The 18111-nt window shown below is 43.5% G+C and overlaps 1 protein-coding gene across 1 annotated transcript; it reads right to left on the bottom strand.

Annotated features, from left to right (window-relative positions):
• Positions 1–8637: 8637 nt before the first annotated feature.
• On the bottom strand, positions 8638–10117 carry LOC120712283 (momilactone A synthase-like). Its single transcript, XM_039998039.1, has 3 exons — positions 9920–10117; positions 9742–9837; positions 8638–9653 (listed from the first exon to the last, which is right to left on the bottom strand). Exons 1-3 carry the CDS (start codon positions 9955–9957, stop codon positions 8858–8860), a joined length of 930 nt encoding a protein of 309 aa, XP_039853973.1. The 5' UTR covers positions 9958–10117; the 3' UTR covers positions 8638–8857.
• Between the last annotated feature and the right edge of the window lie 7994 nt (positions 10118–18111).

Below are 18111 nucleotides of genomic sequence, written 5' to 3'. Positions count from 1 at the left end.
TTTTGAGAACTACGAGTCTTTAAAAATTGCATCATAAGATATTATATTGCGGAGACATTCATTGTTTAAAGTTTACATAAGTTTTCTGTGTCTATAATTTTCTGTTTTAGTCATGGACTCTGACAGAATTTGTATGGTAGAAACTTTACTCCTATACATTATTTGCTTTTGAGACCGGAAAATTGTATATATAAATACAAATAGTTTATCAATTTTGTTGGTTGGCAATTATTTTAATTGCAACAAAATCGGATCCTCTTAATTAAGCGATGCTTAATTAATGACTGTGGTATTTAGGCATATATTGGCCTAAGTATAGAAAGGGCAAAATGGCAGCCAAACCATTGCTTGATCCCTAAAGGATTTGCGCAATTTATGCCACTATCCATCTATAACACTATGTGCTTAGTAAATTTTCTGTTTTAATATCTGAATTAAACAGTATCAATATGATAGAGTACTTTGTTAACATTGTAAATTTGGTTATTTTTCTATAAGTAACATTTTAACTAAGATTGTTCCTCTTTATTAAGAATTTCTTAATTATTGAGGGGTTATGCAAAATTGTTATATCTATATCTTGGATACATTTGGGATTCTAACACAAGTAATCGAGTCCGAGGCATTAGCTGTGTTTAATTCATATTGAATTATTCAGCCCAGAGACCGTGCCTATGGCAGCGATTATCCGCTCATTGCTGGGAGGTCTACATCACATTTATTTTAACTTGATGATTACCTATGTTGTGTTCTCCCAAATAAGTGTTTTGGAAATATACGAATGGTACTCTTTATGGTGATTACCATCATTCATTATTAAAAGTTACACACAGGTAGTAGAGTCTTAAGCATTGGTTGCGGTATATTCAAATAAATATATCAGCCCAGAGACCGTGCCTACACCAGCAATTTATTTGCCTACTACTGAGAGATCTACTCTATGTCTCGGACATAGAGATTATCTACTATACATGTGCCATATTAATAATGATTGTCTGTGAGGTAGTGATTACCTCTAATTGCTGTAAGGTTTAAAGTTTTGTTGACTACCTCCAGTTATCCAAAACAAAGTAAAAATATGGATCTCCCTAAATTTTGCATTGAAAAAAATTACAACATCACCATTGTGATTTTTAATTTACTTTTGGTGTAAATTAATTAAATCAATGGTCTGTCACATGTTGTGGATATTGACTTCAGAGGAGTTTGATGAACTCGCTTTAGATGGTATCATTATCCCACATGGACAGTGGAAAGTAGCAATGGTTTTATCCCATTGACTAAGGGAAGAATTTTATGATGTCATACTTATTGTCAATGCATAAGTATTGTAGGTATCAAATTGATAAATTTGATACTTGACAATATTTATGGATTTTTATGTATTAGATGAGAATTTCATTAAATTCTTGCCATATATAGAAATAAATCGTATGAGAATCATTCCAATGTGGGAATGGTATGTGCCTACTGGATTTTTTTACCACAAACTCTATAATTGGAGAAGCAAAATGGTCCTGGTTCTTATGACAAGAAGAGGGAATATTTTTGGCCATCGTTGATGAGATGTAATGATAGTTTGTTTTGTTCTACCACTATCATTCTTCCTATGGATATGAGTTAACAATTGCGGATATTTAATTATGTCCTAATTTGACTCATATCTTACCAAATTATAGAGATATCCAAATGTGTGTTTTCGTTTGGAAACACAAGAAGACAATATTGGATATGGCATATAAGTAATGAGATAAGTCTCATTTTGACTGTATTATGCATACAATCATTCCCGTACAAAATGTTGCGTATAAGATAATCTTATCTTAAAATCATATTTCAATGTCTTAGATTCCTTGATCATATTCAAGAGAATAAGTTTAGATCTGATACAAACATTGTATGGACAGTTCAGGTATTTATGGTTGTAAGGATTCATCTATAAGATGATTTAGATTGTGTGAAGTATCCACACTCAGCCATGCATTTGGTATATAATTGCTCAAGTTGTGAGCTCATTATCCTGAACACTACTGAATTTATATGCCTTAAAATGATTGTTTTGGCTTTAGAATTCAGTTAAATATCCAAAGGGATAAATGAAATCTATACCAAAGACATCAAAATATTAGAGAACCAGTGTTAGAGAATTGCTATTTGCCAACTTTGTGTTGGGGTCAGGTAGATTTACACACTCCTGACTTAAGATTAACTGCATATCTCCTATATCCAAATGTGTGTTTTCGTTTGGAAACACAAGAAGACAATATTGGATATGGCATATAAGTAATGAGATAAGTCTCATTTTGACTGTATTATGCATATAAGTAATGAGATAAGTCTCATTTTGACTTAAGATTAATTGCATATCCCCTGTACGTGGGAATCCTTGAAGATTTCCTATTTGCGTAAGATTGGGTTATGTTGTATACGTACCAATCTCACTACCACAGCGTACATTGATGGGCACACACAGAAAATTTGGGATCAATATAAGATTTCAATCTCCGTCAATCATTAAGTTTCTAGAACCTCTCAAGGAGGACCTATTTACAGCCCGTATGCTGGGTTTATTTTAATAACAAGCATTTTCAGGCATTATGCGGAGATTTAAAGTACCATATACAATGCCAGGAAAATATTTAGAATGCTTAAAGCATTTCAAGCTCAGGATCACGTATTAAATGACTAATTTTTTAGTTCAAAGAACTATTATTTGCAAAATATTGTAAATAGACTGCCAAATGCATTTACTGATTACTAAAATATGTTTTAAATTTGTTAATCCTTTGCAAGTTATGTGCCAGAAAGAGTGGAGGTACCAAATAAATCCACTCAACTCACAAGTGTAAATAAGAGGGGGAGAAGTATGGCCATAAAGCAGGATTATTCATTGCTAGCAACAGAAGGCTTTTCTTCTAAGATAGTAAATGCAGGTCAACCTATGGTTGGCAACATATTGTGGGTAAATATTGGTTATTACCCGGTGGAAGAATGTCTCCACAAATCTAGCTCCTAGGTGCACCTAAATACTGATACTAGGATATCGGAAAGCCATGACTCTCGTTTCAGGAAGTCACGATGAGTCGTTAATGATACTTTTGAGTCTTGATAGACTGGAGAATTATATGATAGAAAGGCTACACGTGTCGACACATATTTCTCTGAATAAATTGTATACAACATTCCAAGTCATCCAGTTAGTAAAACCATGGCAGAGTGTTTTGAACACTCTTATTGGAACTTGTTGAATGAAGTAGTACATACAGAGATAGTCTTGCTCACAAAAAAGAGGTGTTTTAGCCTATGGAGCTAACATCTCAAGACATCTTTACTGTGGGATACATAAGTGTTTTCATCCTAGAATGGATTGAGAATAATATGGTGGTGAGATACAAAGCAAGACTAGTAGCACAAGGTGTTTACGCAAAGCCCAGGCATTGATTTTCAATGCAAATTATTCTCTTAAATAATTGTTATAAATTTCAGATACTATTTTTTGATTGGCGGTACAAAAGCATCTATCTTTACAGTTGATAGATGTAGTGATTGCATATATTTACATGATCACTTGATTTGGTATATTTGTGAAGCTTTTGGGAAGGAGTTCACATACCCAAACCTCATACATAAAATCGCAACATATATTGTGTATTGCTTAAATCAATATATGGCTTAAAGTAGTTAAGTCGAATTTAGTACAATCGACTTTGTGTGCATTCCTTAAACTTATGGGATATAAGGTTGATTACATATGGGTGTTCATTTTTGATGTCCTTGATTGGACTTCATAGTCTTATATGGTGGTCAATAAATTTGACACCATTAGTAATGAACACACATTGATAGCGCGTGATAATCAAAGACGGAGTTTAAGTTGGAAGATACAGACTAAACCAATATTTAATTTGTGTTTATGATCTAAGCATCTTCTCTCAAGATTTTGTACAAAGCTTCTATATCCAGATCATATTGAGCGATTCAATATGATGGTATCCTATGGTTGTTCTATCTCTAGAAGAGAGAAAGGTTATTGTATGCCATAGTGATTGAGATGAGATAATAGGACATATGGTTCATTATCTCTGTGCTATTGATGTGCTAATATATCTTGCAAAAGTTCTTGGCCGGATATTATTTTACAAAGATTTGCTTTCTAGTAGCAGCGCTAGTCCAACCAAATATTGGTAGATTGATATCTCAAATAGCACATGTGATCTTGGTATAATCCATGATCCGATTATATGGATATAATGATTCTGGTTATCTCTAAAATCTCAAAATCCAGATCATTGAAAGGCTTAATGTACATATGAAAAGACCATTTAGTGATAGTCTTTAACTAGACATTTAATGGTTAATTCCAATAATCATTCTGATATTGTATTGCACAAGTCTTCACATAAATGTATATAGCTTGACAGAACGATAGATCCCATATTGAAGTTCTGTGGTGTTGATTCTATTGAATCAATAGTCATTACCTATAAAGGTAATGTAACTTGTGTTGTGTAGATGAAGACAAGTTACACTTAGTGTAATATTTCTACACTAAGATGGTTCTGCTCCATAAGTAATATGGACATACGAATATTTGCAAAATAAGTGACGTGATAATCTAGTTGAGATATTCACCGAGTCTACCATACTCAACATTTCTTATGTGTTGAGTACATTGGTATGAATTTAATTTTATATTTACAAGTATCAGGGGGAGAGTCTCTCTGAATAGTAACTTGTTGCAAACATCATATTGCACTCTTTTCTTTCTATGAGTTTTTTCTTTGGGGTTTCTCATATAAAGTTTTTAATGAGACAATATCAACACAAGGTCATGTGATATCATCCATTTTTCCCATGGGGTTTTTGGTGGATGATACTCGGACATGCATTGCACTCTTTTCTTTATGTGAGTTTTCTGTTTAAGGTTTCTCATATAAAGTTTTTGATGAGGCAATGCCAGCGCAAAGGTATATGCTATATCATCTATTTTTCCCACAGGGGTTTTTGAAAGATGATATGTGAAGCATATTGGCCATACAGTCAAGATGCTATTAGACTAAGACTTTGGATTTATCTCAAGGGTCTACTAACATTAGTAATTGTATATTATGGTGTTTCTCCTTATTTTTCCCACCGGGTTTTAAGGAGTTTTGCTTAGTATACCAGAATTACTTTGGTTTTTCCCACAGGGTTTTTCAAAGATTCTCCTCATATTTTTCCTGAAAAGTTTTTGGGGAGTTATATATTATATCGCATCTCCTGATTTTTCCCAAAGGGTTTTCAAGGAGTTATTCGATTGATTATAAGACCACAAGAAAATCAAATTGATTACAAGACCACAAAAAGAAGAAAATTGATCAAGGGGGAGTATTATGAAGAAATTAGAATTAGTGATCAATTTTTATAATAGTTAATTAGATTAGTCATTAGACGGTTACCTATCACGAAAGGGCCAACTCACGAAGGGGCCATCTCGAAGGGGCCATACCGAAGGGGCATGTCCCTTCGGCCTCCCTTGGTCTTGTATATAAACAGTGATCTCTCTATCAGTTAAGATAATCCAACCATTCCATTTACTTTTACCTCTAACACAGCTCATGCGCTGCGTCACAAAAGGCTCAGCGCCGCCAGGTGCGATATGTTTCCTGCCCATTTACTTTGCTTCTGGCCCACGTTTTCAGGTCAGCTACATCGTGACGACGTGAGCGACGCAATGCATTCTAGTTCTTGTTGCGTTTCCAATTTGCTTTTCTCTTTCCCATTTTATTTTTTTATTTTTCTATTTCTATATTAAATTTTATTCCTACTTTTTTCACTTCTTGTCACTTCTATATCATTTTTATGGGGCTTCTATATCAAATTTTACCCTAATCATGCTCTAAACTTATCCATTTTTCTAAATCTTTTCAAGTATGCTTAAGGTGGACTTGTTCTATTATTACAAAACGCATGCTTATCTTGTTTCAAATGTGCATATGGATTACGAGCTGTTGTAGTTGATGCTATTTATTGAGGAAAAAATTCTTCACAAACATAGTATACTACTACTAATCTGAGATTTTAAATTTTCTGTTCTTTGAACACCACAATATTTTTCCCATAAAGTTAGAACAATTTGATCATAAAGCTAGAACAATTTCACTATGAAGCTAGAACACTCTTTATAAACAAGGAAAACTTTTAGCTTGAGCAATTTGATTGTAAAGGTAAAAAAATTGGTTGCCAAAGCGAAACAGTTGTTCCAGTTTAACAAACAAATTGTTCCACATTCATTAAAAAAAAGTTCCACAAAAATATAATCCAAACATTGTTAAATGTGGTCTTCTTTAAAGATGTCAACATAAAAGACACAACTATTTAATTTGCACACTCAGTTTGGAAAGTAATAACTTTTTCTTTTATTTTTCACGCAGCATGCATATATGATTGCCGTCAATTATTTCTTTTGTTCTCCTTGTGTTATATTCTTGTTTTTTTTTCATGTTTGAAGCAACACATGTTGGGCGTGGCTTGTAGGCCTGTAAGCAGCGACGGTTTGACGTGCACTTGAATGTCTATTGGTCGGCGGTGGCAGTGTGTGCCCCAAGTAAAAATCAGCTGAACGGGCGTGGCAAATAACGGAACACTCCCACGGCTCACGAATGAGCAGTATTTCTATCTTTGCCATGGGCCATATATGCACAGGCATGGCTGGTTTGGGGTATCTATTGGAACCCTAATTTTATTTTGCATCTTGCTAGGAGAGAGCTTCAAGAGAGGGGATGGAAGAGAAAGGACAGCGATTACTCTTGGTCTCAAGTTCCCATCAATAGAGGGAGGATGAGAGTGGTTTCCTAGCTAGAGCAACACTGTAACTTACATGTTCTAATGTTCATGTTCTCCGTCTGTTGGAAATTTGGTGTGCATCTTGCCTGTCCCCGAGTTTTTTTTTTCTTTTTGTGCACTTTTGGGTGATTTTCTCAGAGATTTTTGATCATCGGATTTGAGTGGGATATGAAACAAATTTCTTTGAGGTAACTGATGCTCGAACATCTCTAAGCATACCTATGGTGATTCTCTAGCTAATCACTCACTTAAATCTCCTGAATTTGAAGTTTCCCCAAATCATTCTTTTTTTTGACCAAAGGCACTATGCCGCACTTTATTGAAAGCATAGTGAGCATGTTAAAAGTAAAAGTACAAGGAATGGTTGGATTATCTTGATTGATAGAGAGATCACTGTTTATATACAAGACCAATGGAGGCCAAAGGGACATGCCCCTTCGGTATGGCCTCTTCGAGATGGCCCCTTCGTGAGTTGGCCCTTTCGTGGATTGCTCCTTTCGTGATAGGTAACCGTCTAATGACTAATCTAATTAACTATTATAGAAATTGATCACTAATTCTAATTTCTTCATAATACTCCCCCTTGATCAATTTTCTTCTTCTTGTGGTCTTGTAATCAATTTGATCTTCTTGTGGTCTTGTAATCAATCGAACCAACAGATGCGATATAATATATAACTCCCCAAAAACCTTTCAGAAAAAAATGTGAGGAGAATCATTGGAAAACTCTGTGGGAAAAACCAAAGTAATTCTGGTATGGTGGTTCTAGAAGCTTAACGATTGACGGAGATTGAAATTTTATATTGATCCCAAATTTTTTATGTGTACCCCTCAATATACGCTGTGGTGGTGAGATTGGACGGCCGCGCGAGGGAGCCGGCGAGCAGCAGCGCCAGGACGGCCGCGTGATGTACCGCCGGCGGCCACGCGACTGCAGGCTCGGCAAGGAAAGCACGTTCGGGTGCGGGCACAAGGAATCCGAGGGAGAGCAAGAAGAAACGAGCCGAGTCTCCCCAATGCGAGTTTGCTGGTTTCTTAGCGTATCGATTCACGAGAAGACCCAGTTTCCTATGTAAGGAACGGTTTCTATCTTTTTTTCTTCTCTCTCCACAATAAAGCTACCGCCACAAGGTAATTAAGATAGAAACTACTCCTACCATCAATGTCCCATTAGGATTGCCCTAGCCTGTCTTGCCCACCGAAACCGACAAGCCGCCGTCGATGACAAAGTTGTGCCCGTTCACGTACTTGGCCTCGTCGGACGCCAGGTACAGTGCCGCCCTCGCGATTTCCTCCGCCTCCAGCACCGTCCCGGCCATCGGGTTCATGTCGACCTCCACCGTCCGCTTGCTCTCCTCCGGGCTCATCCCGGGGAGCCACGCCCCGATGCTCTCCAGCCCCATGGGCGTCAAGATGCCACTGGAGCAGATGGCGTTCACGCGCACGCCGGAGCGCCCGAGCTCCGCCGCAACGGCGCGCACCAGGCCAGCACCGCGGCCTTGGACGCGCCTTACGCCGAGGTGGCCACGCCGCCCAGCAGCGCGGCGACGCTCGCGGTGCAGATGATGCTGCCGCGGCGGCGCGGGACCATGACCCGCGCCGCGTGCTTGAGCCCCGCCAGCACGCCCCGGGCGTTGACCGCCATCACGCGGTCGAAATAATTCTAATTCTAAACGGTCTCGAACCCTTAACTCAGCAAACGGTCACCGGATTCTGATTAGAACTCCGATTAACGGACCAAAGATACAATCCTTGCTTTAGAAATATATGCTTGTATTCAATATAAAAGAGATACCATCAGACTTAGGAGTATTTTAGATATTTTACCACTCAACACAGATAATCGACTCGAAATAATTAGAATTGTCAAATACTCAGCTTATTTAGACAGCCGATTCTCTGGATAGCAGAATCTCCGAATCCTACTTCTCAGAGGTTCACAAAAGCAGAATCAAACAGGGCCAATAGCCCCCGAAATTAATCGGCAGCTGATTGATCCTTGCTTCACGGCATGGTGGCGCCGGTATCTTTACTAGGCTGTCTTGCCCACCGAAACCGACAAGCCGCCGTCGATGACGAAGTTGTGCCCGTTCACGTACTTGGCCTCGTCGGACGCCAGGTACAGCGCCGCCCTCGCGATGTCCTCCGCCTCCAGCACCGTCCCGGCCATCGGGTTCGTGTCGACCTCCACCATCCGCTTGATCTCCTCCGGGCTCATCCCGGGGAGCCACGACCCGAGGCTCTGCAGGCACATGGGCGTCACGATGGCGCTGGGGCAGATGGCGTTCACGCGCACGCCGGAGCGCGCCAGCTCCGCTGCCGCGGCGCGCACCAGCCCCAGCACCGCCGCCTTGGACGCGCCGTACGCCGGGGTGGCCACGCCGCCCAGCAGCGCGGCGACGCTCGCGGTGCAGATGATGCTGCCGCGGCGGCGCGGGACCATGACCCGCGCCGCGTGCTTGAGCCCCGCCAGCACGCCCCGGGCGTTGACCGCCATCACGCGGTCGAAGTCGGCGAGGTCCACGGCGCCCAGCGGCGGCGGCGTCCCCGTGGCGCCCCCGATGCCGGCGTGGTTGAACATGACGTCGAGGTGCCCGTGGCGGGCGACCGCGAGGTCCACGGCCGCCGCGACCTGCGCCTCGTCGGCCACGTCGCAGCGGGTGTAGCATGCCGCGCCCGGGCCGCCGAGCTCCGCGGCCACGGCGTGGCCCAGGTCGTCCTGGATGTCGGCGATCACCACCTTGGCGCCGTTCCTGACGAACTCGGCGGCGGTCGCCTTGCCGATGCCGCTCGCGCCACCGGTGATGACGGCGACTTTCCCGGCCAGCCTACAGGCCACCAATAATTCCACATGACACTTCACCTCCATGCATCCATCTCCGATGTAGGAAAACAGAGCACTACTGTGTACATCACCTCTGCGGACTCTGGGAGCTCGGAGCCGAGGATGAGAAGGAATTTGCGAGGAAGACTGACGGCGATCCTGGCCCAATGATCCTGCTCCTCTTCTCCCTGCGAGACACGAAATCCATTGATGCCATGGTTCTGCCAGACACTAGCTGAAAGCCTGAAACTGAACTCAGACCACACCTACCTGAGAGCCAATTGCAAGGCTCTGGTGAACATCGCCATGGCCACACGCTTGCTCGTTGAACAGATACTAGCACACCTCCAGGCAGCAGAGCTGATGGAGCTGGTTAATGGCAGGGTCTTCCGCTGCCGCGAGCCTTCTTAAAGACAAACCATGTGCTGGTGGAGACATGTGTTTTGACTTGTCTCATCGCGGTGCAGAGCCAAATGTTCCCCGGAGAACGTGTTTTGACTTGTGGCTCATCACGGGTATAGTGACAGATCACGAGGAGTTTTTGTTTATAGAGAACCAGTTGTAAAGAAAGAACATGCCCAAATTGGTATAATAACTATCAAGACTCTACCGGGAATAGTACTACGCTAACTAAATTACAGGCTTCGATCTTCTTGAGCACCAATGGAAATCATTATCGAATGTTTTCCTCTCGAAAAAAAGCAAAAAGTGCAAAAGGTATAGCAGCAGTTATGCATTATGTGGTTACCCTAGAAAGCTAAGATTATGAAGCTTTCTGGTCAAAGCGAGCATCAAGTTTGATCTTTAGGCTGTCTGATTCTTACAAATTCAATTTGGGGTGGGGGGTCGCCCTGCGTGTGCCGGGTGGAATTGCAGGGGCAGGCGTAGGAGATTCTAATGGGTGTAATGTTTTTGAAGTATACTGACACACATTTTGAAGTATTAAACGTAGACTAATAACAAAATAAATTACAGATTTCGTCTATAAACTGCGAGACAGATTTATTAAGCCTAATTAATCTATTATTAGCAAATTTTAATTGTAGCACCACATTGTCAAATCACGGCGCAATTAGGGTCAAAAGATTCGTCTCGCAATTTACATGTGAACTGTGCAATTGATTTTTTCTGTTGTCTATATTTAATACTTCATGTATTTGTCCAAACATTCGATGTAATGTTTTTGGCCAAAATTTTTTGGGAACTAAACAAGGCCTCCAAAACTGCTAATTCTCCCCTACCACGGCAACTCTAATAATGGGATGGGTCTGACGGATGCAACAGTAGAGTCAAGGAAGGGAGTGTGAAATTTTTAGGGTTACGAAAGAGACTGCCATTTCTTTAAGAGCCATACATGGAATTTTGGCCTACGAAATATCAGGGCACATAGCTCTTAATCAATTGCAGTGAAGTTGATGCATATCAATTTCAAAAATTCCTTATAAACAAACCAACAGGCAATTTCTCTAAATCCATCAAAAAAACCAAAGGCAAAAAAAAGAGGGAAAAGCTTACCTCACTCGAATTTTCTTCTTCCCCATCTACACCTTCTTCTCCAACTCCGGTGAGCAGCTCCGGCAAGGTTAGGGTTTGGGGTTGCTTGGGGGGGGGGTATTGCTCACCGCCGGCCTTAGAAGGAGGACCGATGGCAGCAGGCCGACCCAGCGGTGGTGGTGGGCACGGGGGCGGCAGTGGTGCCGCCAGCCCGGGCGGCGGAGGAAGGGCGAGGGTGAGGGCGGCGGGAAGCGGCGGCGAGAGGGGCCGACACAGCCCTAGCTCACCTTCACTGAAGGGGTGCGGCAGGTGGCGGGCCGGCATTGGAAGGCTGGAGGTAGAAGATGAAGTGGAGGTAGAGGATGAAGGAGTGCCATTGGATTTTAATCCAGTTGTCCAAAAAATCGAGTGAGAAGAGGTGATATTTTACTCAAGTGAGGGGATAGACACTCCAAAAAAGAACTCTATGTGGCTGCATCCCCAAATCGATCCGCTGAAATCATCAATTGTGGCCTGTTGTCAAGATCAGATCAATCCAAATTAGTAGAAGCCAAAAATGAAGGTGTGTCAGATCGATGGAGGACCTAGTTCGCTACTTCAGTTCCAGCAATCCTTTGCTTGGGTTAGAGCATCTCCAAAAGACTAGCTAAAAATTCCAGCTAAATAAAGAGGTAAAAGACTGGATAAGAAAATAAAAATTTATCAAATGGTAGTGGAACCAACAGGCTCTCCAAATTGACTCTCCAAGTCACCTCAACCTCTCCCTCACCCTCTGTCAGACCTGGGGCAGCAGGACTGCCCATCAGGATGGAATATTATAGAGTAGGGGATGAAACATGGTCGTACCCTACCTCTTTTGTACCTACCCGAATAGGAGTAGAACTAGTCGATGGTCTCGGGAACTAGCTGAACCGCTCGGACTAGAATCCTAACAGAACTCGACTAGGATTTCCATGTAACACTGCTTCCCCCGATTATATAAGGGCAAGCAGGGACCCCTCCAAATGATTGAACATCACCTGAGGGAATACAAACCACCACACAGGACGTAGGGTATTATGGTCTGGCGGCCTGAACCTGTCTAAATCATTGTGTTCCTTGCACCATCGTGTTCTGATCTCGGCGAGTCCCTACTCATAACCACTCTCTTCGGGATACCCCTTGGAGAACCTGACGGTAAAACACCGATAGCTGGCGCCCACCGTGGGGCCTCTCGCCAACGATCGTCAGAAGAACTCGATGGCTTCTCTCGACGACAATCCTGTGCTCGAAAACGGCACTTCCTTTCGCGTCGGCTCCTGGATCTTCGTCGCCGACGGATTAGGCGGCTTCGAAAGCCGCCCAAATGATCAAGATCCTCTAGAGGTTTCAGAAGCTGCAAAACGAAGCAAACTAGACGAATTCATCGGTCAACTCGAAGAAATTGAATTCTCGGACCTCAACCCGAATTCGACGCAATCAGAACTAAAACACTCTCCGAGTTAGAAGAGGATTTGGAGAAAGTACTGGAAGACTCCAAGCAAGAAACTTCTACGAACGGAAAGACCATACTTCCCAATTGCATCCGCATCGCTGAACCAGGTCTTCGGAAGAAAAAGTCAAAGACTAGCTTCAAGAAAATCACTCGCAAAAAGAAGCGGTCGAAAAACACTTTTTCAAACGTCGACGACATTGATGAAAAGATCAAGCACTGCCTCCAGAGAGCTAAAGACACATTCAACATCAACACCTCTCTCGAAGAATTCTCCAACCAGTGGAGTTCCAACTCTCCGGAGCTGGAACAAGATCAAGCGTTCATCAAATATCTCGAAGAATTGGGCGAAACTATCTCCGAAGACGAACTAGCTGAATGGTCACACGACATTGATCTATTCATGGAAGAATTAGCTAATCCCGACAAGCTTGAAGCTCTTTGGGAATAGTCCAAAGCGAAGAAGCTGTGGGACGACTCGCACAGGTCACGGGATCATCATTTATCACAACACCACCATGCAGAAGACTCTGTGTCAATCGAAGACTACATGAGTCGCTGGTGTAATATTGTTCAAACTCCAAATTCCCCCACCCCGCAAGAAGATCAGTGCATATCGCCGACGAGTTCCTCAGAAAAAAGGACAATTTGGAAAAATACAGCAAATTCATAAATGAACTTTCAGTTCGAATCGAAGGCGGATGGCCCCCAGCAGACCACATCCAACACTACGAAGACCTTCTGCGACTCACTCTCGGATTCTCTTCCCGAGTCAAGCCAGACATGAAACTCTACCCGGATTCGGGCCAAGTTCTTCAAGGAAGCCAACTCGCAATACAACCTGACTCGGACAAGAAGAATGAATCCAACAAGGAGTCGACTTCCACAGTCACTACAAAAGAAGAACGGCAGTACTCAAATCGGGGAGAGAGGCAGCAACTCTCAAAAGGGAAAGAACTACCGTTCCAACAGGGCCTCCCGCTCAAAGAAGACCTCAATTCAAAAATTCGCGATCATAATCGCGAAATCTTCATGGCCTTTCTCTCGGACGCCACAAACCAAAAAGCTAACCCCGTAGCGTTAGAAGACTTGGACTATGATGATTTCCTTTCTGATCCAGAGATGAATGAACCAACAACAACTAGCTGCGAAATTCCTTCACCTCCACCAGGAATCACAGTCACTGTCCATCTAGACAACAACCCGAAGATGATTCTCAAGACAGAGCATCATCAACAATTCGGCGACTCATTCGACTACTCCAACAGTGACTTACACAATGTCATCAACATTGGCCGCAACATAGAAACAATTGTCATCAACAAAAGGGAATATCATGAGGAAGTTGAAGCTTACAGCCCGACATCCAACTATCGGATACCCGATATCTACGGGTACAACTCGCGAAAGAGGCTCCGTGACAAGGCAGCACCCCCTTCCCAACCAAAGCAGTCGACGATTGATTCCACTCGCTAGAAAATTCATACAAAATGCTTCCCGCACCCAAAGGAAAGCACTCGAGTTTCCAATGCATCACCCTTCGCAAAGCACTCAGAGCACCTCCAACTTCTGCCAACAAAGACAACAAAGAAGAAAGCCAACACGAGCAATATCGTGTCTGACAAATGAAGTCAAATGTCCCAGTTACGTAATAGAGTCATCTATAGGGCTTACCCCCGGTCTTATACCCAATAAAGGCTAGGATGGGTTCGCCCGAGCTTTGACTCAAGTCATCTAATGGGCTTACCCCCGGTCTTATACCCAATAAAGGCTAGGATGGGTTCGCCCGAGCTCTGACACAACATCAAAACTACTCGTACTGGCAATCGAGTCATCAATTGGGCTTACCCCCGATCTTATACCCAATAAAGGCTAGGATGGGTTCGCCTGAGTTCTGACTCGACATCAAAACTATTCGTACTAGCAATCGAGTCATCTATTGGGCTTACCCCCAGCCTTACACCCAATAAAGGCCAGGAGGGGTTCGCCCGAGCTCTGACTCAGTTCACCACTCGTGTTGGCAGAAGACAAATACTCAAATCGATCTTCGGTCTTACACCCAATAAAGGCCAAGATGGATCCACCCGAGTAAAATTCTAATATAAAGAATTCAAGTGCTTCAAAATTAGATGAAAGAGAAGATTTCGTCGCCGGAGACATGAGCTCCCCCCTCCCAAGGTGTTACTTCTTCAGGAGTCTTCACTCCATCAGTTTCTCTGAATACCAACCTTTCCTTGTTAAGTTAAGGTCAAAGGCACGGTGAATCGGGTAGCTAGGGCTAGGGGACATGAGCTTCACGGCCCAAGAGACAAGTTCTCTACCTTCAGGAGTTGATACCCCATCAGTTATTCCGAATACCAACCTTTCCTTGTTAAGTTAAGGTCAAAGGCACGGAGAATCGGGCAGCTGGGGCTAAGGAACACGAACCTTATGACCCTGAGGGACAAGTTCCTCATTTCCCAAGAGGAATTTCTTCATCCATGAGGCGACAATAGATCGACTACTACCGTACTCGATGGGGCAAGCTCCCTATTTCCCAAGAGGAACTCTTCGTCCATGAGATGACAAATTATAGACTACTATGGTACTCGACCTTCGGATGGGACAAGCTCCCTATTTTCCAAGAGGAACTCTTCGTCCATGAGACGACAAATTATCGACTACTATAGTACTCGACCTTCGGATGGGACAAGCTCCCTATTTCCCAAGAGGAATTCTTCGTCGACAAATTATCTACTACTATGGTACTCGACCTTCAGATGGGACAAGTTCTCCATTCCCCAAAAGGAACCCTTCGTCCATGAGACAACAAATTATCGACTACTTCGGTACTTGATCCTCGGATGGGACTAGCTCCCTGTCTCCCAAAAAGGAATTCTTTCTTGTCCATAAGACGGCAATTGATCGATTACCTCGGTACCAGAAGCTCGGATGGGACAAGTTCCCTATCTCCAAGAAGGACTTAGTCATCCAAAAAGACGACAGTTCATCGACTGCTACGCACTCGACTTTTGGAAGATACAAAACTTCTAACTCCTAAAAGGAACCCTTTGTCCTCAAGACCACAACTCGTCGACTACCACAGTACTCGACCGATGAAGAACCAAAATTTCCATCTACCAAGACGGAATTATCACCCACAAAAGCAGAGAATAATCGACTACTTCAGTACTCGAACAACCTCTCCTTCTCCTAACAAGGGAACTACTCGTCCACGAGATGACAAGAAAATCGACTACTACTATACTCGAAGAAACGATTCAAGACAGCCAATGACAAGTTTCATAAAAAAGGCAACCAGCCAAACCGGCCGTCAAATAAAACAAAAAAAAGTACTATACATCGGAATGTTAAAAGTACTCAAGCAGACTGGCACCCACACAAAAAGCCAAGAGGATATTACAACAACTGTTCAAGCCTCTGGCGTTGGCTCCAAACTGCTGATAACCTTTTCAGCGATGGGCTTCAGCTCCGCGACATATTCAGAGAACCGCTCCTCCGAACAGCCAACGGCAACCCCATCACCAATAAAGGATAAGTTCACGGAAGGGAGAAAAGATTTAACTAATCCTAGGGCATGAGCCAAGTAATCCCTAGAAGTGTCGGAGAAGAAGCTGCTGAGTCGCTGGTGGGCTTCACGAAGATGATCCAGCAGACTCTTGCCACCAGCTTCCTCATCCTCAACCATATCGATGACTACTTGAGCCGCGGTCTCAAGTTCAAACAGCTGCTGGGCCTTTTGACCACGATCAGCTGCCAGTTCCCTGATCTGCTTCATATCGCTGACCATCTGCTTATCAGCATCATTCTTGAGCTTGGTCAGCCTTTCCACAGCATCTATGTGACGATACATAATATTGGTCAGATCAGCCACATCGTTATCCTTTCGCAACAACAAGCTTTTAAGCTCTATCAAATCAAGGTAAACATGAGGACTGAAGAAAACTACCCGAAGGAAACAAAAGAAAGACAAGAATACCTTTCTTCTCCTTGGCAGCAGTCTTGACCTTCTCCTGCAGCTTGGAGGCCTTATCCTTCAAAGCAGAATTATCCTGCTCCAAAGCATCAACTCGGGCCTCCGGAAGCTTGACCTTTTCTGACTGCTCTCGAGAAGATTTCTCAAGAACAGCCATCTTCTCAAGCTGTAACGCTTGGTCAACCGTCAACTGAAGACCCTCTCCAGTCCACCAAAGGAACTTGACCAGCTCTGGGACTTGCTTAGCCAGATTCTGTCATCAAGACAAAGTCAAGAAAGGAGTACTCAACAACTCAATAAAAGTACCAGAGCACAAGAAGCCACTTACGGCAAGAGTAGAATGACAACCCAGAATGTCCTGGACTACAGCAGTCGATCCCTCGACTGGCTTCTCCGCCTCTTGCCACGGCACATCTAGCGGGTTCAAGTCAACATTGACAGTAGCCACAAGACTATTCGGCGGATCCTCAGCCTGCTTGTCTGAAAAGCTCGACAGAAAAACCAGTCGATCACATCAAGAGACTCACCAGTACCAGCGGTAGGAGACTCCTTTCCCGCCTCCCCGATGGGCAGCTCCCCCGCCGCGCCAGCAGCAGAATCAGCCACCCGATCACCCTCCTTTGGCGAACCAAGAGGCAACTGGGTGATGTTCTTAAGGGAACCAAAGATCCCTTTCTCTAACTCATCAAGCCCAAGAGCATCTGGATTGCTACAAAAAGAAGAAGAAGCACTCAACTCTTCAACAACAAAATCAAAAGAAAGCAAAAAGCAATCGATCAACAATCGCACTTACTGAGAGGAGTGCTTGAGCACAAATTTCCTCGATCTAGTAAACTTTGGGACGATACTCAGCCCCGAAGCACTCTGCCCCTTAAAAAAGCCACTCCCGCCAGATTCAGCCGGCGCAGCGGGAGTCGTGATGGCCAGGCTCTCGACAGAACCCACCGCCTACCTCTTGGAAGGAGAAGGAGGCCTAAGAAGACAAAAACCATCAAAATCAAATGCAACAGCCCAGAAAAGTATCAACCCATACTCACCTGTCACTACTACCAGCAAAAGTGGCGCCCGCTTCCGAGTCCTTATAGACTCAACTGCCAGCTCCTCCGCTGTCCGGCCTCCAGCTTCAGACGCCGTCCGACTGGCGGACGGACCTGCAAACAAGATACAACTAAGGTCAATCAAAGCTCCAACGGTCAATTAGAACCAAAGACAGAAGAAATCAAAGGCACACTTGAGTCAGTATGCGCCAAAGGCACATCTTCAGGCAGAGGAGGCCTACTCTGATAGTTTTCGGGATTAATCTGTACGAAAGATACTGGATCAACTTGACAACTCGACAAAAAGTACTCGAACTACACTTCAGCCGACTACTCAAAAACAGTACCGCCCGAGGACGCTTGCCAGCACTGAAAGTCCCAACAATATTGGCCGTCTTAGCCCTGTTCTTCCGCAATCCCAACATCCGATCTTTCAGATCATCCTCAGTAATCTTGGATCGGCTATAACGGGAAGTATAACGGG

Source organism: Panicum virgatum, chromosome 6K (assembly GCF_016808335.1).
Source record: "Panicum virgatum strain AP13 chromosome 6K, P.virgatum_v5, whole genome shotgun sequence".
Taxonomy (NCBI): Eukaryota; Viridiplantae; Streptophyta; class Magnoliopsida; order Poales; family Poaceae; genus Panicum; species Panicum virgatum.
The sequence above is the reverse complement of the archived record's forward strand: the minus strand, read 5'-3'. Positions and strand labels throughout refer to the sequence as shown.

Excerpts from the sequence above, each read along its gene's own strand:
- LOC120712283 (XM_039998039.1), bottom strand. The coding sequence starts at position 9,957 with ATGGCGATGTTCACCAGAGCCTTGCAATTGGCTCTCAG. Across the intron at positions 9,838-9,919 it reads GCCTTGCAATTGGCTCTCAG|GGAGAAGAGGAGCAGGATCA; the intron begins GTAGGTGTGGTC and ends CGTGTCTCGCAG. Across the intron at positions 9,654-9,741 it reads AGCTCCCAGAGTCCGCAGAG|GCTGGCCGGGAAAGTCGCCG; the intron begins GTGATGTACACA and ends GGTGGCCTGTAG.